Source organism: Pagrus major, chromosome 3 (genome assembly GCF_040436345.1).
Source record: "Pagrus major chromosome 3, Pma_NU_1.0".
Classification (NCBI taxonomy): domain Eukaryota; kingdom Metazoa; phylum Chordata; class Actinopteri; order Spariformes; family Sparidae; genus Pagrus; species Pagrus major.
In genome coordinates, this window is record NC_133217.1 from 14725571 (window position 1) to 14747207 (window position 21637).

Consider the following 21637-nt stretch of genomic DNA (forward strand, 5'->3'; position numbering starts at 1 on the left):
TTTGCCAGAAAAGTGCCTTGGATTTTTTTTACCCATTATATAAAATAGCTCATTTCAGCACAATATAGGCTTAGTATATTTACAGAACTGTAATTAATTATGAAGTCATGTTTAAGCATCACTAAAGTTGCAGCTGGTGAAGGTGGAACTAAAACAGTCAAATGGTAGTTTTGGTATGAGAATACCAAAGTAAAGTGGCCTGTGTTATATGTTGTACAGACTGTAAATTCATGTACATCTTTTTTAATTTGGGTGTTCTGGGGACTTTATTCCTCTCTGACGGTGGCTTGTTCATTCATTAATAGAGATACTTCAAATAAATATGTCTGAGTTTGTTTTATTTATAATATTGTAAATGTTTTTTTTTTGTTTTTGTTTCCAAAACTACATAGCGCACCTTTAACTACACTGAACAAAAATATAAACGGCAGCATGAATATTGCACAGGTGTGCCTTAGGCTGGCCACAATAAAAGGCCACTCTGAAATGTGCAGTTTTGCTTTATTGGGGGGGGGGGTCTGGGGGGGTCAGAAAACCAGTCATTATCTGGTGTGACCACCATTTGCCTCACACCTCCTTCGCATAGAGTTGATCAGGTTGTTGATTGTGGCCTGTGGAATGTTGGTCCACTCCTCTTCAATGGCTGTGCGAAGTTGCTGAATATTGGCAGGAACTGGAACACGCTGTCGTATACATATCGTATCCAGAGACAATAAAAGGCCACTCTGAAATGTGCAGTTTTATCACACAGCACAATGCCACAGATGTCGCAAGTTTTGAGGGAGCGTGCAATTGGCACGCTGACTGCAGGAATGTCCACCAGAGCTGTTGCCCGTGAATTGAATGTTTATTTCTCTACCATAAGCCGTCTCCATTAAAGCAAAACTGCACATTTCAGAGTGGCCTTTTATTGTGGCCAGCCTAAGGCACACCTGTGCAATATTCATGCTGTCTAATCAGCATCTTGATATGCCACACCTGTGAGGTGGGATGGATTATCTCGGCAAAGGAGAAGTGCTCACTAACACAGATTTAGACAGATTTGTGAACAATATTTGAGGGAAATTAATCTTTTGTGTATATAAAAAGGTTTTAGATCTTTGAGTTCAGCTCATGAAAAATGGGAGCAAAAACAAAAGTGTTGCATTTATATTTTTGTTCTGTGTAGTTCTATTATTCCTCTACTAAGCAGGTGGTGGCTGATTGCACACTGTACACCGTTGATGTGCAACTTTAAAGTGTATAAATACATGAATGCAAAGCTGTGTTACTAAAGGTCTGTTTTACTTAGAAGTGCTAGTCACCTGATATCACATGCCCTAATGTACAATCACAAAGCAATGGAGCACAGGGCTAATTTAGTTTTGAATAAGCTGGTCACAGAAAGCATTCAGCATAGATTGTCAATGAGTAGACAGGTCCAGGGTAGTGAGGGTGAGGAATGCTGACTCAGCTGTGTTTAGTCTCTGGAGAACAATGGCTCCTCTCTGTCCAGTCCAGCTAAAGTGGGAGGCAATCACTGCAGATTCCTGGGAGTTAGTTTCATTGCTGTTTACTCTGTGTTCAATAAAGAAAATACCTGTTTACTTACAGTATAGTATGTGGGTGGAATGATGTTTTGATGCATAATGAGCTGGGGTATGATGTATGTTTGTTGATATAGTGGAAAAAAATGTAATTGAATTAAATTAAATGAGCAAAAACTGTGAATGATGACATTTTTAGCAGGGTTTCCTTCATTATGTATGTGTTTTATAAATGGCAGCCTGTCCCCCTTCTGTTATGGGTGCTCGTGACGTCACTGATGCTCGGTCCAGAACGGGTTGGTTCCTGGATTGGGTGTCTGGATCATGGATGCGTTACAGCAGGGAGAAGGACTGTCAAGTCAGATAGAGTCCTCCAGGATGTGGTTAGAGGTAAAGTGGTGCTTTCAAATTAAAAGCACAAACATTCTAGTCTTATTTTTCCAAAATCTATTATTTTTTACAGGGACAGTACACAATAAAAAGTAATGACATGAGAGTTAGCTAGCAGCAAATTTGCACCTGTCGCCACTGGGCCATACACAAAAGACACAAAACAACAAATACACTTCATAAAACAACACAATATATAAAAAGTCCATCAGTAGAATCAGTATGACAGACATTATATGTAAGGCAGTTTTGAGACTGGCTTTAAACGCTGCATAACTTCCTGTGTCTCTAAGGCATTCTCTGAGAGGAGGGGGTGCGAGATTAGGAATAATTTTAAACATTTAAAGCTAGAAACTACAGTGAAATCACAGCCAGTAACCATATGAATACACATGGCAGAGCTTCATTAATTATCATTATTATTATTATTATTGTTATCATCATTATTATTAAATCAGATCAATCTAAATCATGTTATCATTTTGTCCAAATAGACTTTAAATCTTATTTTCCATAGTTTCTTGTTACCAAATATGACTATCCTCCATAAAAATATGATCACATCGGAAATTCAGGGCTTTGTGACAATGAGTATATGCTTAAAAAGGACATATTTATTTAAAATGTAAATATATTTGTCCAGATCCCCCGGGGATTAATTCTCTTGGTTTCTGGGTTAAAATCTGTTCACTAATAGTGCTTTTATTTTGAAGGCGCTGGCTGGACGTCCTATTGTTCTCCTCCTGTCTGGCTTCACGGTGGTGAGAGAGGCGCCGGAGAGAGTGAGAGACAGAGAAGAGAGACAGAGGGAGATGGCTGAAGGGAAGGAGGACTGGACCGGGTCAAGAGCGACTTTGGAAACCGAACTAAGGTGACCTTGATCATCAGCTGTGAGCGCGGTGGACAGAATCCAGAGCGGACGAGCATCACAGACCCGCCCGGCCTGCTCTCACTGACTGTCTCTCTCAGAGACACTGTTTCTACCTGCTCATCCGAGGGACATTCATCGATATCTGCTCATTTCCTCCCTGTGGGATTATTTAACCGCACCGGGGTCTCTTTCTGGATTTCTGACAGCTCGGATCAGCCTCAGCTGAGTGAGTAAGGCTCTGCTGCTTTCACCGCTCTCACAAATACAATGGTTTTAATGGCGATGTCAGGCATCATAAGGTCAGCTGATCACTTATTGTGTTACTGTAAGGGCACATATGTAAACCCAGGATCCGCATCCGTGACGCGAGCTGCTGATGTAGATGAAGCCCCACCCTCAGACAGCATTCAAATACCACTGTGTTTGCCACATGCATGAATGAACCCTGGCCTATTTACTGAGGATACCACCACCATCAGCAACAACAGAGGCTAGCAGCACTCAGTAGTCATATTTTTGACTGTAGGACATCCAATGAGCTGTCTGACATGTCATTTTCTTTTGTTTTAGATGATTAAATAAAAGAAGAGCCACCTCCATTTAAGGGTTCTCTCTCCTCAGTGTTACATTCACTTTTAATCCAACATTTCTCTTTTAAATCCTCAAATAACATCAGATATTTTGACTTACTGGAAATCCCTAGGGTGTGGTCTGATCCACGTCTCCATGGAAATATTAAAAATAGAAACATTGCTTTGAATAACCGGCTCTTACAAGCCAAGAGCTCATCTTTTTGGTCCTTTCTTAAGGTCCCGATGAGGAGTAGTTTTACAAGTTAGGCACAGTGCTTTGGGAGCGTTAGGATGCATGACTTTTTATCCCAGATCTGCATGTGCATTTCGGCCGTTTGAACCAGAAATCATCTCTCAGACACCGATTATGTAAATCTGGAACTGCCAAGTGATAGCAGTTTTACAGGCCCAATAAATGTCCGAGTGAATACAGGGTTCACACTGCCGCAATGAGAAAGACGTGCCAAGGTTGTGGTGCTGCACAGAGAACAGATGTGTCGAAGCATCTGTCCACCTTTATCTAGTGGTGTGGTCATGTGTGTGCCCATCAGTATCATTTCATGTCAGATGCACTCATCCATCACCAGGTGTCTGAAATTTTATGCAAGAACAGAGAGATCTCCTATTCATGCAACCGGCTTCAGAGGACACACACACACACACACACACACACACACACACACATCCTCTCTGTTTCTATTTATATTCTGCTCCACTAGCAGCATCGCTGGCTGTTTGATTTCAGTCTGACACGCGAGAGATTTACACGATCCAGACCTGCTTTGTGTCTAAAGACAGTAGCCTGGTGCACACCTGCAGAGCCCTGCAGAATAAAGAGCTGCAAGGTCACTGTGCATGAGCACTGCTGTATTAACTTCAGATCAAGGGCTCAGGATTCAGCTCTAGGTCAGTTCAGTAGTCTGTGCTGTGAGGAAGGACTATCTGGGTGACTGGGAGGGCAGGAGGGGCATTATCGCTGCTGAAGTGGCCCTGAAACACTGAAGCCCTTGCAGACAGTTGTTCCACCTGCTGTCTGAGCTTCTATGAGGAAAGAACAAGAAAAAGGAACTTCCTGTACGTGGATCATTTACACTCTTGCTATATCATGCTTTTATGAAGAGTTGCCTCAACCTCCATCTGCCTTCTTTTTATTTCCCAACAGATGAAAAGTGCTGTCTGCAGCGGAGAGGCTGAGATTTATTCAGCTTGCTGGCAGGCAGCCGCAGCACAGTGCAGACTCAGCAGCAGCACTTGAAGTTAAAGACTCTGTAGGGAAAGAGGGAGGCGTATTGATAAGTCTGATAACTATGCATGGCTCTGTAAAGGTCTTTGATTCTCTTCATCTTTCTGTCCTCCTCTCCAGGCTGCTGTACCTGCTGTCTCCTGTCTGTCAGCTGGACCTGATAACCCAGTGGAGCTCCAGCTCCAGAAGCCCATGGCCCCTTTTTCTCTCCACCAGTGAGAGGTGAGCCAAGCTGGCCTCCCCGGCCCCCTCCCTGCCCCCGGCCCCAGACCTGGACCCAGATCCAGACCCTGAGCCCGACCGGCGGCACACCAACGAGGAGCAGTATGTGAGCGAGGCCGAGTCCAGCCAGCTTGACACATGCCCGGCGCCGCCCGACTGCAGGGACGCCGAGACCATCACAGGTACGTGTGTACAACCTGGGGTCTTGATAAGGACAAACAGCATTGATTCCAGTTTGTGGTATGGAGTATCAAGTGGGATGTGAAAGGGTACTGCTTATATCTGTCACATGTACAATATAAATATAAAATGCTAGTTGGTAACATTATTCTAAAATCTTTAAAGGTGCAATATGTAAGAATTGACCACCTGTCATTATTCATACTCCACACAAATAAGGGGCAGCATATGATCAGAGTAACTGCTAACTAACTGTAGCTGCTGTGGACAGGGATGGGCCAGGGCTAGTTGGCTAGCATGCTAACTTCAGTAGATATCTCTGCAACACAATACACAGATATCATAATGTCAAAACTGCCATTTATTCACAATCTGATGATGACTTAACCTAACTAAGGTTTTTACATATTGCCCCTTTAAACTGATGCTGAATAAGCTGAGAGTACACTGAGCCCAACACACTGACGCTATAAAGGCCTGCAGTCCACCGGCAGGCTGCCGTATATTCACTCCCCTCCCTCCTCTGTCCTCTCTGTAATGTCCAGATGTGTGCAACAGCACTGACCTGCCTGAGTTCGAGATCATCAGTCTTCTAGAGGAGCAGTTGCCGGTGTACCGGTTGCGGGCTGACACCGTCTACGGCTACGACCAAGATGACTGGCTGCACACTCCCCTCGTCGCACCGGACACCAGGTTCGACCTGACCACCGAGCAGATCGAAGAGACTCTCAAATACTTCTGTAAGTCTGGCTACAGCACAGTCCACAGCACTGACTTAGTCTGAAATACTTTATAATGTATGTGTTTCCTGTGCTGCTGCTGCTGCTCTAGGTGACACGTGCAGGAACCTTTTTTTTAGTTCTTTAATTTCAAATGCAGACAGCGGAAGTGAAGTGAAGAGATACATAAGAAGGGACACTGGAGATTAAACTGGTGGGATTTTATATCTGGGACTGGTGTGGAAATACATGGCTTTAAAAGTGAAGGATTTATCCACCTGGGTACATTTAATCCTTCAGATGGTTCTCAGAAAGATAATCTACAGTCAGTGTGAATACATGTGTGAAAGTCTTGACAGGTTGAAACACATCAGACTTTATTAGTGCCTGCTGGCATCATGTTGGTTGGGAAAGACCTCAAACTGAGCACCTCAAAGTATATATGACATAAAAAAAGCCTTGAATTTCTTTTCTATGTTTCATGTAATGAAATTAGAGTATATTCTCTATTCAGGACATTATTTTGTAACATATTGAAACGCAACATATTCCTTGCCATCATAATTTGACACATTCAGCTCAGCACTAGTGTGATTTGTTTCTCCGACATCTCAACATAAAAAGCTAGAACCTAGTGGAGGGTTTGCTTTGTAGCCTGCCAACGAGCAGTTTTTCACCACCGTCATCATAAAAACAGAAAATGATTCTGCTTGTTGGTCCGGGAAGATCGATACATCTTCTGGTAACAAGGTCGTTTTTGCTCTTCTTCCCTGACTAATACACTCAGAGGCTCTATGGTTAGAGAGAATAGGCTTGTGGAGAGAGGACAGCGCTGTCTGCAGAGGCTTCCTCAGACATAAACAGGAAGTGATATTTTTATTTGACATTATAATGAAAGGTCCATGGAACTGAGGTTAAACCTTTCTTTATACAAGAGGCCATTTGTGTAGCTGTTTGCTTCTGTTCAGTGTTGCCACAGGATATGTGGTGTGTGTCTAATACAACATTTGACCTGTTTTTGACAGACAAATCCTGTCCAGATTAAACCACATGATTAAGATTCAATACGATTTTCTTCTAAACTAGCACCAGTATGTCTATTTTGTAATCTGGCAGGATTTCTCATTTTCAGTCAGTGTTGACGCAGCTACCTTGAAAATGTTCAAGCTGCCAATGACTTCACAGTGGAAGAAGTTGAACTACAGCAAAGCTACCCTGTGCAGAAATCCTGTTTGGTTAACTAAAGCTACTTAGAAAAAAGTTGTTTTAACTTCTAATTTACAATGGAGATGTGATATGAAATTCACATGCAAGCACAATCTTTCACTCAATTAAGTTTATCACCCACTATTTATGGCAGAGTGCAAATAATGTCAACTTTGGTCCGTCAGTCAGACATCTACCTGATGGGGGTATTGCACCAGCGAGGGTAACTTCTAATATATCATGCAAGAACTTCTCTGAGTGTTTGTTAATAAATAGCAGTTACACTTATTACTAATTATGACTAATCGACACCTAATATATTTTAGTTTTCCTTTCCCTAATATGGCCCAAACTTTTTGGTAGCTTCAGGAGTTAAAGATATGGTGAGTGATTCTACACAGAAAACGTAATTGAACTTCTTGAATCATTATGTATAAACAAATCTAATTTAGCTCCCAGCAGGCTGCAAAAAATGTGGTCTAACCACTAGTTTAAGTACATGTATTTCACTATTCCCCAACACTGTCTACAGTCAAGTTCAGGACTCTTCAACTACTTCTTTTAGAAGTGCAAAGGGGCTGGACTTCAACATTCCCCATGTCTGACCTTTAAAACGCATAATTCAAATGTGTTAAACCAATGCACTTTAGATATTTCTCTCCAATTTATTAGCTTTCATGATTGAAAAAGAAAAACATTATTTTACAAGTACAGAAAAAATGCATCTTTTTAATCTAAGAAACAGTTGTCAGTTTGATTCTCATAAATTCCTATGTAATAACTTTCTAATGAAATAAGAGTATTTCTGTGCTTAGCAACAAACACAACTAATGAATGGGCTAATTAGCCTTCTAACTAAATGATCAAAGGGTCAGAATGAGGTTGTTTTTGGTCCACATTCGTTTCGCATTCACGTTCCGGTTGAAAAGGTCCGGTCTGTGGTCCAGTTTGTCCTGTTTTACCACAGCTGAGATTGTAGCCGTCCTCCACAAGGTGGTGCCCACTTTCCTATCTACTTACAGTCTGTGTTCTCTGAACATTTGTAACCATTCAGATGTAATGCTCCGTATGCCCAGACTGTTGATGAATTTACTGTCTACAATGATACTTTGTATCTCCTCTAAGTACAGGTGGTGGATGGGGACGGGCCTTTGCATAATCAGTGGCAAAGAGTTTGTGTGTATGTCTCTACTACTGTCGAGGGGTTTTGATTGTGGATGAGGGTCGCCATGGTAACAGTTGCTGGAGTCGGATCGATGTTAAGCAGCCGTGCATGTAGCGGAAGAGAGAGGAAGTGAGGGCATGAAAGAAAGGTGAAAAGGAGAGAGGTGTGGGAGTTCAGTCAGCACTTCTGAACTGAGAGAAGAGTCCACACTGCAGCCCGCCTGCTCTGATTGGCTCCCTCCTCCACCCTGCATCCTCTCATGATACAACTTCCACTTCAGCTCCAACTCAGCAGCTGTAGAGCCTTTTTTCTAAAACACTCTCTCTCTCTTATCTCTCTGCTTCTCTCTTGCACTCGTCCATGTGGGAGGAGGGTAATTCAGTCTCTGGGCCTGTTGCACAGTCGCTGAGCAGCAGGAGTGAGAGAGAGGGAGAGAGAGGGAGGCAGTGAATGGATCAGTGTTTGGACCGGTCGTCGTTTTCTGTTTGTCGCTCATTGTGGAGCTCAGGGAGGAGATGGACAGTAAGAGCGGGATGGAGAGATTAGCGAGGAGTGAATGTGAGCTGGATGATAGCTGGTACTATAAGGACGACAAGAGAGGTAGAGTAAAAGAAAGACATGTTTCATGTGATTTAACTATGACATGTCTTTCTAGTACTTTTTATTTTTATTTTTGTGTGATTTCTTTATAGCTTGCAGATTGTTTAATGGCTCTAACGGATTACGAAGTTGTATTTTTATACGTTTTTTCTGCCTTTTGAAACAGTTTAATGTGTTTCTCGGTCAGCAGTTGTCCACTGGAGTTCCTCTCTGGCTTTGTTCTTCTCATTAAGAGGAATTTCCTGAAGCTCACCCACTTTGAATTTGCTCTGTTTTGACACATCAGCCCCCGAGCACACACACACACACACACACGCACATGCATTCACAAATCCCCACAGTCCACTCATGTGCCTGTGTGAGCCGGAGTCAGAACACTATTTATCTTGATTTTCAGGTCCTTTAATGAAACAACAACAAAATTATTGCGTGCTTGTTGCAACCCTAACAGGATTACAGTGGTTTAACATAAAGTGTTCAATAACTCTGTAGAGCTTGTTATTGATTAGAGCTCTGAAGTCAATAAGAGCTTCACCTCAGGGCAACAGAGCCAACGTGTGCTCATACACTACCATCATATCAATAATGTGTTAAACAAGACCCATGCACCACCTCTGAGAGTGTGACTTTTCTAACTTTCTCTCTTACGTAACATGGCTATGTGCCATTGTACATGTTCATGTAGAAAGGTCCCACTGCTTTCACCAAGGGAGGCGGCTCTGGCTGTGAAGCGAAAGCAGCTCCGCACATCCTCGCTTCCCTCTCCTCCTCACTCCGTTTGTGTGTCTTCTATCTCCACAGTGCTATGTGCAGACAGAGTGGGACAGATGACGAAGACCTACAATGACATCGATGCTGTCACACGTCTGTTGGAGGAGGTGAGATGCTCTATTTTTGTCTGCTCTATCAGTGTAATTCAAAGCTGCACTAGGAAGGATTTTTTAATTAGCGGAAAGCAGCGAGTGAGGCTGCAACAGAGAGGATGCAGCGCTGGAGGTTTGCCCTATTTGCCCACATTAAACACGTCTTTTTGGTGTGAATAGTTGTGGAAAAATTCCTTTAAAGGTGCACTATGTAGTTTTGGGGGAAGAAATTTTAATTAGAAGAGAAAGATCTTCATTCATTTTTATGCCTAAACAAACAAACAAAATAAACAAACTCTTTGTTTTCATGACTGAATAAACCGAATAAACAAACTTAAAGGATCTTAAAGGACAACACAGTTTCATACTGTTCTACTTTGTTTATATGTGGCGGACCCTGCCACCTTTCTGGCTTCATACAGTGTCCTTTACTAATCATCTCTTCTTCTCTCTTCCTGCGTTCCAACCAATAGAAAGAGAGAGATTTGGAGTTGGCTGCAAGAATCGGCCAATCGCTCCTCAAGAAGAACAGAACTTTGACGGAGCAGAATGACTATCTGGAGGAACGAGTTGGACAAATCGCAGAGGAGGTCTGCTCACACACACACACACACACACATATTCAAATTATTCAGACGCTGACTGATAAAAATGATTCATTCTGATTATTTAGGAGTTATTTTTACAATTTGACAAAACTTTCAAGCTTTTTTGTAGCTTTCATATCTATCTCTTCTTCAGTTGATGGAGTTTGCGACATCCATAATGTCAGCAATTTTACCTCCATGATAGCTTCTTCTGCTAAAGAAGACCATGTGATATGTAACAACTCTGAGCTAGAAAGGAAGTAAAAAGCTAGCAAGTGGACCTTGAGTCGGCACGGACACAGCTGTTCTTTTATTAGCTTAAAGATAAACCTGATCATCATGCAACTAACATTACCTGTCCTATTACAGGTGGCCCAGCTGCACCATGAGCTGAACCTGAAGGATGAGCTGCTGCAGTTTTACACCAATGCAGCTGAGGAGAGCGAGGATGAGTCCGGCAGCTCCCCGACGTTAGCATCCATATCTCTTTCTCTATCTATACAAAGTTGATTTTGTCATTTAGAATGTATAGGTTTTTGGGATTTGAAGTTTTGACATCGCAAAAGCGGACAAAAATGCTCAACACATATCAGTTTACCATTAATTCCTATGAACATGTCCACCGGCCCTCTGGCTGTGAGTTTCAGGCTCTCTCTTTTTGTCCATTCAAAGGGGCAAGAAATGTAAAGTGGAAACAGCAGGAGCCGTTGTGAGCGACACACTCCAGAGGAAACTCAAAGATCTGGAAGAAGAGAACCTGTCGCTCCGCTCAGAGGTATCTCCACCAATGTTGTAATAAGTAACCAAAAGTCATACTTGAGTAAAAGTAAAGATATTATATTGAAATATTACCAAATAAAAACAACCATACAAAAAAAACTTGAGTAAAAGTCTTCAAGTATTGGATACTAAATGTACTTAAGTAGGCTGATAAAAGTAAATTTTTATATATATATCTATATCTATATATATGTATATATATATATATATATATATATATATATATATATATATATACATATATGTATATTATACTGTTCACTGTTTCCATGTAATCTGCAAAGTAACTAATAAATAAAGTAATCAAATAAGTGTAGTGGAGTAAAAACTACAATATTTGTCTCCAAAACGTAGTGGAGTCAAAGTGTAACATAGCAGAACATGGAGTACCACAAAAGTAGTGATGGAATGTAACTAAGTCACTTAAGTACTGTACTTGATTACAATTTTGAGCTACTGGTACTTTACTTGAGTATTTCATCTTCCGGTACTATATACTTCCAACCACTTACTCACTACATTGATAACTTTAGTTACTAGTTACTCTTCAGATTACATGCTGCATCAGAGCCAAATGAGCGCATGTTTAAACAGACAATCAGATAAAAAAAAACGCTGACTCCAACAATCAGAAAATTTTGGACTATATTGTTTAATCATGGATGTCTACATGCAGGCTAACCATCTGAAGTCAGAGACTGAAACATACGAGGAGAAGGAGCAGCAGCTGGTCAATGACTGTGTCAATGAACTCAGTAAGTGTCTATCTGTCTGTCATTCTGTTTCCCTGTGACTATACTATATATTATTATTATATTGTTGTTTTTCTTTGTACTGTGTCCTCAATGCTTTGGACACGTCTCTCCCTCCCTCAGTCTGAACTAACCTTCCTGTCCTATCAGGGTTGTCCAGCCTCCAGATCTCTGCCATAGCGGAGGAACTGGCTCGTAAGACAGAGGATGCTGCCCGACAGCAGGAGGAGATCACACACCTCCTCTCTCAGATAGTAGATCTGCAAAAGAAAGCCAAATCTGTGAGTGCACATGGACAGACACATGAACCCACTTTAACTCAATGGTGACTGTTAATTACGCTCTGTGTGTTCTGCTAGTTTACACTTGTATGTGTGTTTGTAGTACGCGGTGGAGAACGAGGAGCTTTCTCAACACCTGGTGGCAGCTAAAGATGCCCAAAGGCAGCTTACAGCGGAGGTAACTTCCACATCACTGCACTGTTTTGACCACATTTTCTTGCCTGTCAAGACTGTTTGACTTTAATTCCAAAAGTACATTTTAATGTCTTCATTGAACAGCTCCAGGAGCTGGAGGAGAAATATTCAGAGTGTATAGAGATGCTGCATGAAGCCCAGGAGGAGCTGAAGAACCTGAGGAACAGGAACTACCCTGCAGGAACCCCCCGACGCTTCCACCCCCTGGGACTGTACCCCATGGTGAGGGAGCGCGTGTGTCCATCTGTGTGTGTCTATATATGACATCATCCTTCAGTCCTTCACAAGTTTTTTGTGTTGCAGGATTCTCTGGCAGCTGAGATCGAAGGAACAATGAGGAAGGAGCTGAGTCTGGATGACCCCGAGTGTGAGGAACAGAAGTATGTATGGACGACTAACAGTCAACGATTGTATGGGACTTATTTTACAAGCTGTGTGTTGACCAGACATTTAAAATGGTATTATTCAAAAGAGTTAACTGAAATTCAGAAAATACCAGTTGATTTTATACTGATTCCCATGAGGTTTCCACATAGCTCAAGGCCAGTCGATCCACTATTTTGATGACACACAATAGGTGCTTTGTTTTGGCCCGTGGTCCACCATTACGTTTCAGTTTTGCCCATTCGAAGGAAAAAGTTTGGCCACCCCTGCTCGAAACTAAGATGTTACACATTATACATGCTGAAAATCAGCAGGCTAACATCGTGAGCGTGTTAGCATTTAGCTGAAAACACCACTGTGACTCATTTCAGACAACAGAGCTGCTAGCATGGTGGAGCCTGTCTTGTTAACATGTTACACGACTTGTTCTATGTGACAAAGCAAACGTTAAATTCAGTAAATGCAACAGTCGAGAAAAAATAGCTGGTTTCACTTACAATACGTGAACCACAGTATAGATACTCTGACAAGAGAAAATCATGTCAGGGGCTGACAGGAGAAGGGTTAGCCGGTTAGCTAACATCAGTGGCAGGGAAAAAAAGATTGACTTTTTTTTTTATCGACCTGTGGTCATGCCATTTATAATTGTACAGGCATTCAGGGTAGCTAATGTACAAACAAAGAACTACAGGATAGTGTGGACAGTTGGGAAGTCAGCCAGGCTAGCTAGCTAACCCAGAAAGTGTTGCATAGTCACAAAACTTGGCTCTGTTCATTGAGATTTAACTTGCCTATAAAGCAGCTAAGCCCCAAATAAAACAATAAAACACTAACTGCCTACAGCATAGGCTAACACACTTTTATTTTTTGTGCAGGAGCCATCGGAAGCGTGTGTTTGAGACGGTTAAGAACGTCAACCAGACAGTCCGTCAGCGTTCTCTGACTCCGACCAACTCCAACATCCCGGGCTCCAACCAGTCTCTGTCAGCTCGTACTTCGCCACAGTCCAGCGGCCTCTCGACGCCTCACTCCAGCATGTATGGAGGTGACATCGGTGGAGACGGCATCGCCCTAGACAACCGCCAACAGAGTATCCTGATGGAGACGGCATCCAATCAGGATAGGTAAGGAGGAGCGGGCTTGTGCTATGAATAAATTAGAGATGGAGTTGAGATTGAGGATACTTTTTAGACTTCTGCATGAATCATAGAGTGAGGAAGTGCCTTTTAAATAAACTGTTTCTTGAGTTCAGCTTTGAGGCGTAGTCAAATGTTGCTACATCAACAAACTGGCATGATTCTCAGGATTCATATCTTGTCTTTGGTCTCATCTCTGTTTTAGCAGCAGCACAGAAGGCCGAGAGAAGAAAGCCAGTGGGGCCGAGGACCTGCGGCTCGCCCTGCGCCGCCTGTCTCTGCGTCGACAAAACAACCTGAGCGAGAGGCGCTTCTTTGAAGAGGAGAGGGACCGCAGACGGGGAGGACACGGAGGTCTACACGATACGGAGAGCGTGATGACTCCCTCAGAGAGCATCATGTCCCTCGGGAACCTCCACATTTGGGCCTCACGAGGGCCCTACCTCCCTGACAAACTCCAGATCGTCAAACCGCTTGAAGGTGAGGGAGAGAGGGAGCGCCTTGCAGGTCATCCCTGCAAGGCGGGGAGGAGGTGGGAAGGTGACCGACATAGAGGGGGCGGGACGAAGAAAGGGAGCAAGCGGGGCTGGGGGACGGAGGGGGAGAGGAGGTTGGAGAGCCTGCATGGGCGGAAGATCGAGGGGGAAAAGGAGAGAGCTTGGGGATGGGCGAGGAAGACCGTAGCTGGGATAGAGAGGGAGAGAGGGAGGAGGTGGGCCAGAGACCGAGCCGGGAGCAGGAAGATAAAGGGAGCGAGAGAGAGGACAGACAGGCCTGTGTCTCTGATGCTCTTCAACTCTTTCTGGTCTCTGATGCACCATCACAAGTCGGGCAGTTTTGCATCTCCACACAGCTATTACAGAGACACACAGCCCAGAGGATGGTTGTAGACAGAGAGACGGAAATAAGAATGCAAGTGATCTGGTCGACCAGTGATTTAATGATGTCACAGCAGGTGTTTTTACTTTGACAGCTGATGTGACATCACTGATTGGGGTGTGGTCAGAGCTGTAACATACAAGTTTGAACTTGGACAGAGTCACAGCAGAGTTTTATTATTCCTCGTGTGATTCAGTGTTAATGTAAGGTGGCTGCTGTTGGCCTGTGCTGCCCTCTGCTGCTGATAATTCATACTTCCTTGAAAAGCTCACTGTCTGCTGTCAACCTTGCAAACATCCCTATGATATATACATTAGTAACTCTGCCATCGCTTCTTCATTTGTCTATTTGTACTCACACCTTCTTATTTCTTACACATGTATTATTTTGTCTTTATGTGTTTCTTTACTATTTATTATTTATTTTAGACTTTCTCTGTTTGTTTGTTTGTTTGTTTGTTTTTCTTTTTTGTTTGTTCATTCTTTAACTGCTTGCCATCTCTGTTTCAAATTCATGTAGCTGACTAATAAAAGCCTTTTCTCATTCTAATTGCTCCTCCATTTCATTTTCACTCCGTTCCTTCTGCTCTTCATTTCCTTTTACGTCTTCTGGATTCTTAGTTTGTCATCCTGATCATTGAGGTATATTCTGTTGTATTTCTTTATTAGAAAAGTAGTCATTTGCATTAAAGGGGCAATGTGTGAAGATTTTAGCTTAAAATTGTTCAAAAACTATCAACAGAATGTGATTAAATAACAGTTTTGACATAATTATGTGTTGTGTTGTAGAGATGTCTACCGAAGTTAGCATGCTAACCAGCTAGCCCCGGCCTGGTCGAAAGCTCCTGTGTTAGCGGCGTGAACACTAAAACTCCCCTGGTGCCCGAGCTCCCAGTCTGAACCGGTGGCTGCACGGCTAACTGAAAAAGCTAATGGCAGCTACACTTAGTTCCATTTAATTTAACTTAACTTAATTACTCTGGTGATATGCTGCCCCCTGTTTGTTTTGAGTGTGAATTTGACATCCGGGTAATTCTTACATATTGCACCTTTAAATGCAGACTCTTATTGGTTACTTGTCGTGCTTTTGTCACATAATCTGGAGTTTTCTATTAGTCCATTCCCATACATCAGACATATTTCTTCACCTGTCATGTTGGAGAGCTTATTAAGCCTCTTAACTCAAACAGTGCTACAAGTCTTGTCAGAATACATGTCAGAAGCACAAAGTGTCTTGTGATGATGAAATAACCAGTTCCATATTAAGTTTTGAGTCATAAAAAATCCTTCAAGTGTTTTTTTGTGTGTGTTTGAGTACACTGCAGCAGTATTCATTTCTCTCCACCAGGCTCTGCCACCCTGCATCACTGGCAGCAGTTAGCGCAGCCTCACCTCGGGGTGATTCTGGATGCCAGGCCAGGAGTCGTGCCAAAGGGCTACAGACCCCTTGAACTAGAGCTGGAGCAGGTCTGTGGGTGTGTGTGTGTGCTTGTGTGCGATATTGATTGAAAGTCTGTATAACAATATAGCCATACAAATGCATCACTGTATTTTTATCATGTTGACAACAGTGTTCATTATATTCACTTCTCCATGATGATGATAATTACCCGTAATGAACTCACACTGCAGTGGAGGCAGTTATTATACCGTTTGTACATCTATCTGATAACTTTAGTTACTAGTTACTTTGCAGATTACATGCTGCATCAGAGCCGAAGTAGCTCATTTAAAATTATTTTATTAGCAATAAGATTAAAAAAGTCACTCTGATAATCAGTGTTTTCAGTGCAAGTACTTTTACTTGTATTTTTGATACTTTAGTACATTTATTACCTTTTACCAAAGTAATATATTAACATGATATCTTGACTTTTACTCAAGTATGACTTTTGGGTACTTTTTACAACACTGGTAACTATTTACACTAGAAATTTGTACAACTTAATCATTGCACAAATTAAATTTGGACTCCAGTCCTTTATTACTTAAGAGGGAGTGAAATCCCACTTACGGTATGTGCAGGACTCATGAAACCAGACTGATCTGCAGTCAAATGCTCCATTTGCTTCACAATATACAAGTAGACGTCCATCTTCCTTTAATTTTTCTGCTTTCTGCAATTCATATCATTGGCTATCCTAGCTGACGTAAAGAACCAATAATACAAAGCCAAACTGCTTTCATTAACTTAACAAGTGCAGCATCTACACACTCAAACACAGTAGGTGGCGGTATGCACCTTTAAAGTTGGTTTTGCGATCCACAGAAGAAGAACCCCTCTCTGAATCTTCTTGTCTACAGGTGTATCCATGGGGTAGCTTTGAGGAGGAAGAACCAGGGGAGCAGTACTTCCAGAATCTGCCCACTTCCTCAGCCTCTGCTTCACCAGCCGTGCCCTCCACCTCCAGCACCGGTGACACCAACCTCGGGCAGACTCCACCCACCCTCGCTCCACCGTCTCCACCCTCACCATCGCCGTCGCCGCACCTCAGCAACACTGACGTCCTTGGTGAGGACATTTTCTCTGTATAATTTTCACATTGTTGAGCCTGTTAGGAACACCTGCGTGGTATCTTAATTCATTTCTTAATGACTGTGTTTGTGTGACTTGCAGCTGCGTACTACCCCGGTAAATGCATGGCCCACACCAGCTCTACCTACACCTTCACAACCTGTCGAATCCTCCACCCAACTGATGAGCAGACAAGGGTCACGCCAAGGTAAGCAACATGAAGACTTCCAGTGCTGCTTGAATCATTTATGATCACAGTCAACTTTTTGTGGCCCTTCGCCTTGAAAGTTTCTGCCAGAGTTCGTTCATAATCAACTGCTGCAAAGTTTGGTCTTTCTGCTTAAAGGTACATTCAGACTTATGCCTGAGTAAAAAAGTCCAAATGAAATGATGTGTTTTTGTCGGAAGAATTTCCTATAATATAACAAAAAGAATGACCTATATAAACATAAATGCAGTGTAAACATTTGATGCAGCTTAGTGTGATGTTGTTAAGATATGTGGTGTTTTGAGAATCCTACAGGATGTTATAAGTGCACTCAGTCTAAATTTTACAACATCCCACAGGACAGATAAGATCCAGACAGCAGTCGTTGAGGTGGGATCGTGTCCAAGCAGCAAGTCAGTCAGTAGACAGTCTGAAAGCTGCTGAATAAAACATGCAGGTGCTTATAGTTGAAAAAACAAACATTCCCTGCGGTGCACAATGTTGCTGCACTGGTGAAATGATGAGATGTCATCAAAGTGCAATTTAAGTTGTTGAAATCAGCAGGAAGTGTCATGTTTTCACTGTTTCTAATCCCCTTTGTTTATTCGCCTTGTTTGCTTTCCCTCCAGCCTAAACCCAGTCCCAGCGTCGTCCTCCTGCGTGATGACCAGCACTCTGTTGGGTACTCCTGCCGCTACACCCTGCACCCCCCGCAGGCTCAGTCTCAGGCCGTCCGAATCCTCAACTAACCTCAGGCACGGCTCCACATACGCCAGAAAATTACTTTATCTTCAGTTGTTTGCTAAAAATGTCTTCCCTTCACTACTGCAGCAGGCAAAACTTTGTTTCTTTGTTAATAAGTTAGCAGATTGCTACTTTACTGAAGTCATCCACCATATATCACACTGAGTTTGTTGTAGTTTTCCTTTCAGCAAGACACGTATGTTTACTTCCCTCCAGTAGTTAACAGTTTAACTTGACTGAACTGCCAAAATCAAAAAATAAATAAATGAATGGTTCAATGAATAAGTAAATATGCCACTAAATGCATCACAAATAACACAAAAAATAAGTGTGGCACAAATTAATTTTAAAAAATTGATATAAAATGATATTTCTTCTTTTACCATTGTATTTTAAAATATATTTATCTTTTAATTAATTTACTAATTTATAAACATATTTATTTATCTATTTATATGATGCTTTGCAAAAAGAAAAGGGAGAAGAATTCAGAAATAAAGATAGAAATAAACATGTAAATAAATCAAACTAAAAATTGATAAATTAATTAATAAAATTGGAAAGTAAAACTAAAATGGTAAAACAAATGACATAAAAAGCAGGATCAATACAAAGGTAAATAAATACAGGAGTAAATAAAAACAGAAATATAAATGTATTTCACATATTATAAATTGTGACATAAATAATTTTTGATGCATTAAATAGCATATAGAATTTATTTATTGAACCATTTATACATTTCTCTATTTATTTTTTATTTTGGCAGTTTCAGTCCTCCATAATTTCAAAAAGCACTAAAAGAAAGCAGCAACATAACATTTTTAAACCAGTCACCAGTCAGTGTGATGTTGACTCTCATTTCTTCCCCATGTTTGTGCAGAGATGCAACACGCACCACCAGCACCTCCCTTGGGTTAGTGCGCCTTCTCCAGGAGAGAGGGATCTCAGCAGCAATGTATCACCAGAGCCAGGGCCAGGAGTACGGTCAGGGCAACGGAGGAGTCTTATTCAGCACCTCCATCGCTCCCAACCGAGCGCCCAACCCTGACCCTTTGCGCCCCTCCACTCCTCCCAACTCTCCCACAGGACAGGGAGCTTCAGCCGTGCCAACCCCTGTGGGCTTCGACTTCAAGAGCCCGTCCTACGACAACTTCCTGGCCTCCAAACCGGCCCGCTCCATTCTGAAGGAGGTGACGGGGAGGATGAGGGGCAGGCAGAGAGGGAGGGATTGTGAAAGTCAGACGGACGTTAGCGTAACCGTCCACAACCTTAACCTGCTTGACAAGGTGAAGCGGCTGGGTGTGGCTGGAGCTTCAGGGGGCAGAGCAGTGAGTCCCAGCCCCATCCTGGGGCCTCTGGGCGGGCTGCGCAGATCCGGCTCCCCTTTTGGGCCTGATGGAATGAGGAGGAACCGGAGTTATCCAGCTATGGTTGGTGCTAGCATGGCCATGAAAGCCCCGGGGCCCCAGGAGTAGTCTGTGCTGCTGCTGGCTATTACTGAAGCCAAGAAGGAGTCAGGCAGGGCCCAGGGCTGACTGTTGAGCAGTCATCTGGAGCCCAAACACTGTTCATTCTGTCCAACGTGGCACTACTGACCAGTTTCTAATCACTGCTGTGGTTCAACACGGACACTATCCACTCTTTAGTGCTTTTAGATGGCAACATAAGTTAAAGGGTTGGTTCACACAAAATACATCAACCTCTTTGAATATGTAGTCAACCAAAAAGGTTTTGGTTTTATGTGCCCATTTTATGAGATACTGTCCCAGAGAGTTTTCAACACAGTGAAGGCAAAAGGTAAATCATTTTTGTTTCAGTTACATTCAAAATCCTCAATTTGTCCTCGCTGTTACTCTGGATTAGCAAGCTAGTAATTTAAATAGTCGTAATGAAAGCTTCACAGTGTGTTCTGTGGACTTAGAGTAATGGTGGCATTAATGGTTCAGAAAATTGTCATTGCTTTTAAATTCAAGCCACAGAAGCAGCATGGCACCAGAGCTATCAGCCAGACTGAAATATCTGAACAAGAATTTAATATATTTGCTATGTAATTTGGTACAGACATTAATGCCTCCTTTTAAGATGAATTTTAATGATTTTTTTCTCTGACATCTGACATCTCCTCTAGTGTCACCAGGTCAGAATTTTACTTTGACACACAATGCTTTCCTCCAAACATCCTCATCAGCCTCAGCTCTGCTTTGGTTTTAGCTCTAATTAGCCGATCATAGCATGCTAACATGCTAAACTTAGACAGTGACCATGATAAACGTGTGTACCAGCGAAACAAATCGGCATGTTTGTTGTCACTGTGAGCATGTTAGCACACTGTAGCTCAAAGCACCACTCACAGAGCCTCTGTAGACTTTTGGCTAATTTTGTTTGTGTTGACACAGATATCTAAAACTCTGGGCACATAAAACCAATTTTATGTAATTGAATTTTATACAATTCGGCTGACTGACCCATTAAAAGCAGAGTACCTTGACGGAGAGCTTTTAAGATATCTGTCTGGTTAAAATCCAATCTCCCTCTGCTGTCCGCTCACATCCCTGCTTTGGAGACTGACTCTGCTGGCTAGATATAGTACTCCCACTCTTGCCTTTTCTGAGAGCCCACACGCATCCAGACACAAACAGGTGCACTCTGTTACATCTGCCATTGCACTAGTTGGTTACTTGTAGTCGCTGTAGCACTAAACCTTCTCTATTATTGGAGCAAGATCCACCTTTTATAAATGATTAAAAAATACTTTACACCAAATACGTGAAAATATGTCATCCTCACCCTCACTCCCTCCTCTCCCTAAACCCCTCCTGAAGTGATCATGTGTGAGTCCAAAAAGTCACTTTCAACCAATCATTGAATAGATCTTATGTCAGTATTGAAGATACTTTGGTTTGGATTCCTAATTGGCCATTAGACTGGGAAGCTGATGGTGCTTCCAATGAACTGGACGATCAATACGCTGAAGCCACAGCTAACAAAGAGAAGGGAGAGAGGGATGAGGGGAGTGATCGTGGCTAATCTGTCATCGTGCTCGGAAGCTTTTGGAGAAATGAAGCAATACAGTGCCTCGACCATCTGTTTTTTATGATTTATGTTCTTTGTGTGTTGGATTCAAGGGTGTGAAAAAGTTGTTGCACTTGTGTTTATTTATTTATAAAATCCTATGAATATAAACTCATAAAATGTTGTCTCACGTGCTCACTGACTGTATATACTGTTCATTGTCACTAAAATTGTGAGTAATGACACGCTAATAAAGGAATCGTTATGTGTAGTGCATAACCCAGAACCACACATCACTGTAAGTACTGGGTGAACATGTAATGAGGGATTTTCTTTTTCAAAATAAAAATTCAGTAATCAAACAAGAACTTCATCTTGTGATTTCCTCTTTTCACAGACAGGAAATCATTATTTACCCTCCTCCAGCAGATGGAGCTCAAGAATAACTCAGTAAAATATTCAGTATGTGAGGTATGTTGTAGTTATCTGTCCGTCCACATTGGTCCAGTCATAATCCATTACCCGTACCCTATCTGTATCTCTTGTGTTATGAGGGATATGATGAGGGCGGCTCATTAAACCTCTATTAGCCACAGGGTGAACGG

General features: G+C 42.3%; 1 protein-coding gene across 1 annotated transcript; it reads left to right on the forward strand.

The window, feature by feature from the left end:
* The first annotated feature begins 4913 nt into the window (after nt 1-4913).
* LOC140993404 (trafficking kinesin-binding protein 1-like) lies at nt 4914-21359 on the forward strand. Its single transcript, XM_073462821.1, has 18 exons — nt 4914-5006; nt 5550-5744; nt 9496-9572; nt 10031-10147; nt 10514-10614; nt 10817-10919; nt 11601-11679; nt 11827-11957; nt 12061-12135; nt 12237-12374; nt 12456-12532; nt 13412-13660; nt 13878-14152; nt 15899-16017; nt 16855-17062; nt 17168-17273; nt 17903-18028; nt 18901-21359. The coding sequence occupies exons 3-18, from the start codon at nt 9522-9524 to the stop codon at nt 19493-19495; spliced, it is 2550 nt and encodes an 849-aa protein (XP_073318922.1). The 5' UTR covers nt 4914-5006; nt 5550-5744; nt 9496-9521; the 3' UTR covers nt 19496-21359.
* The last annotated feature ends 278 nt before the right edge of the window (nt 21360-21637 follow it).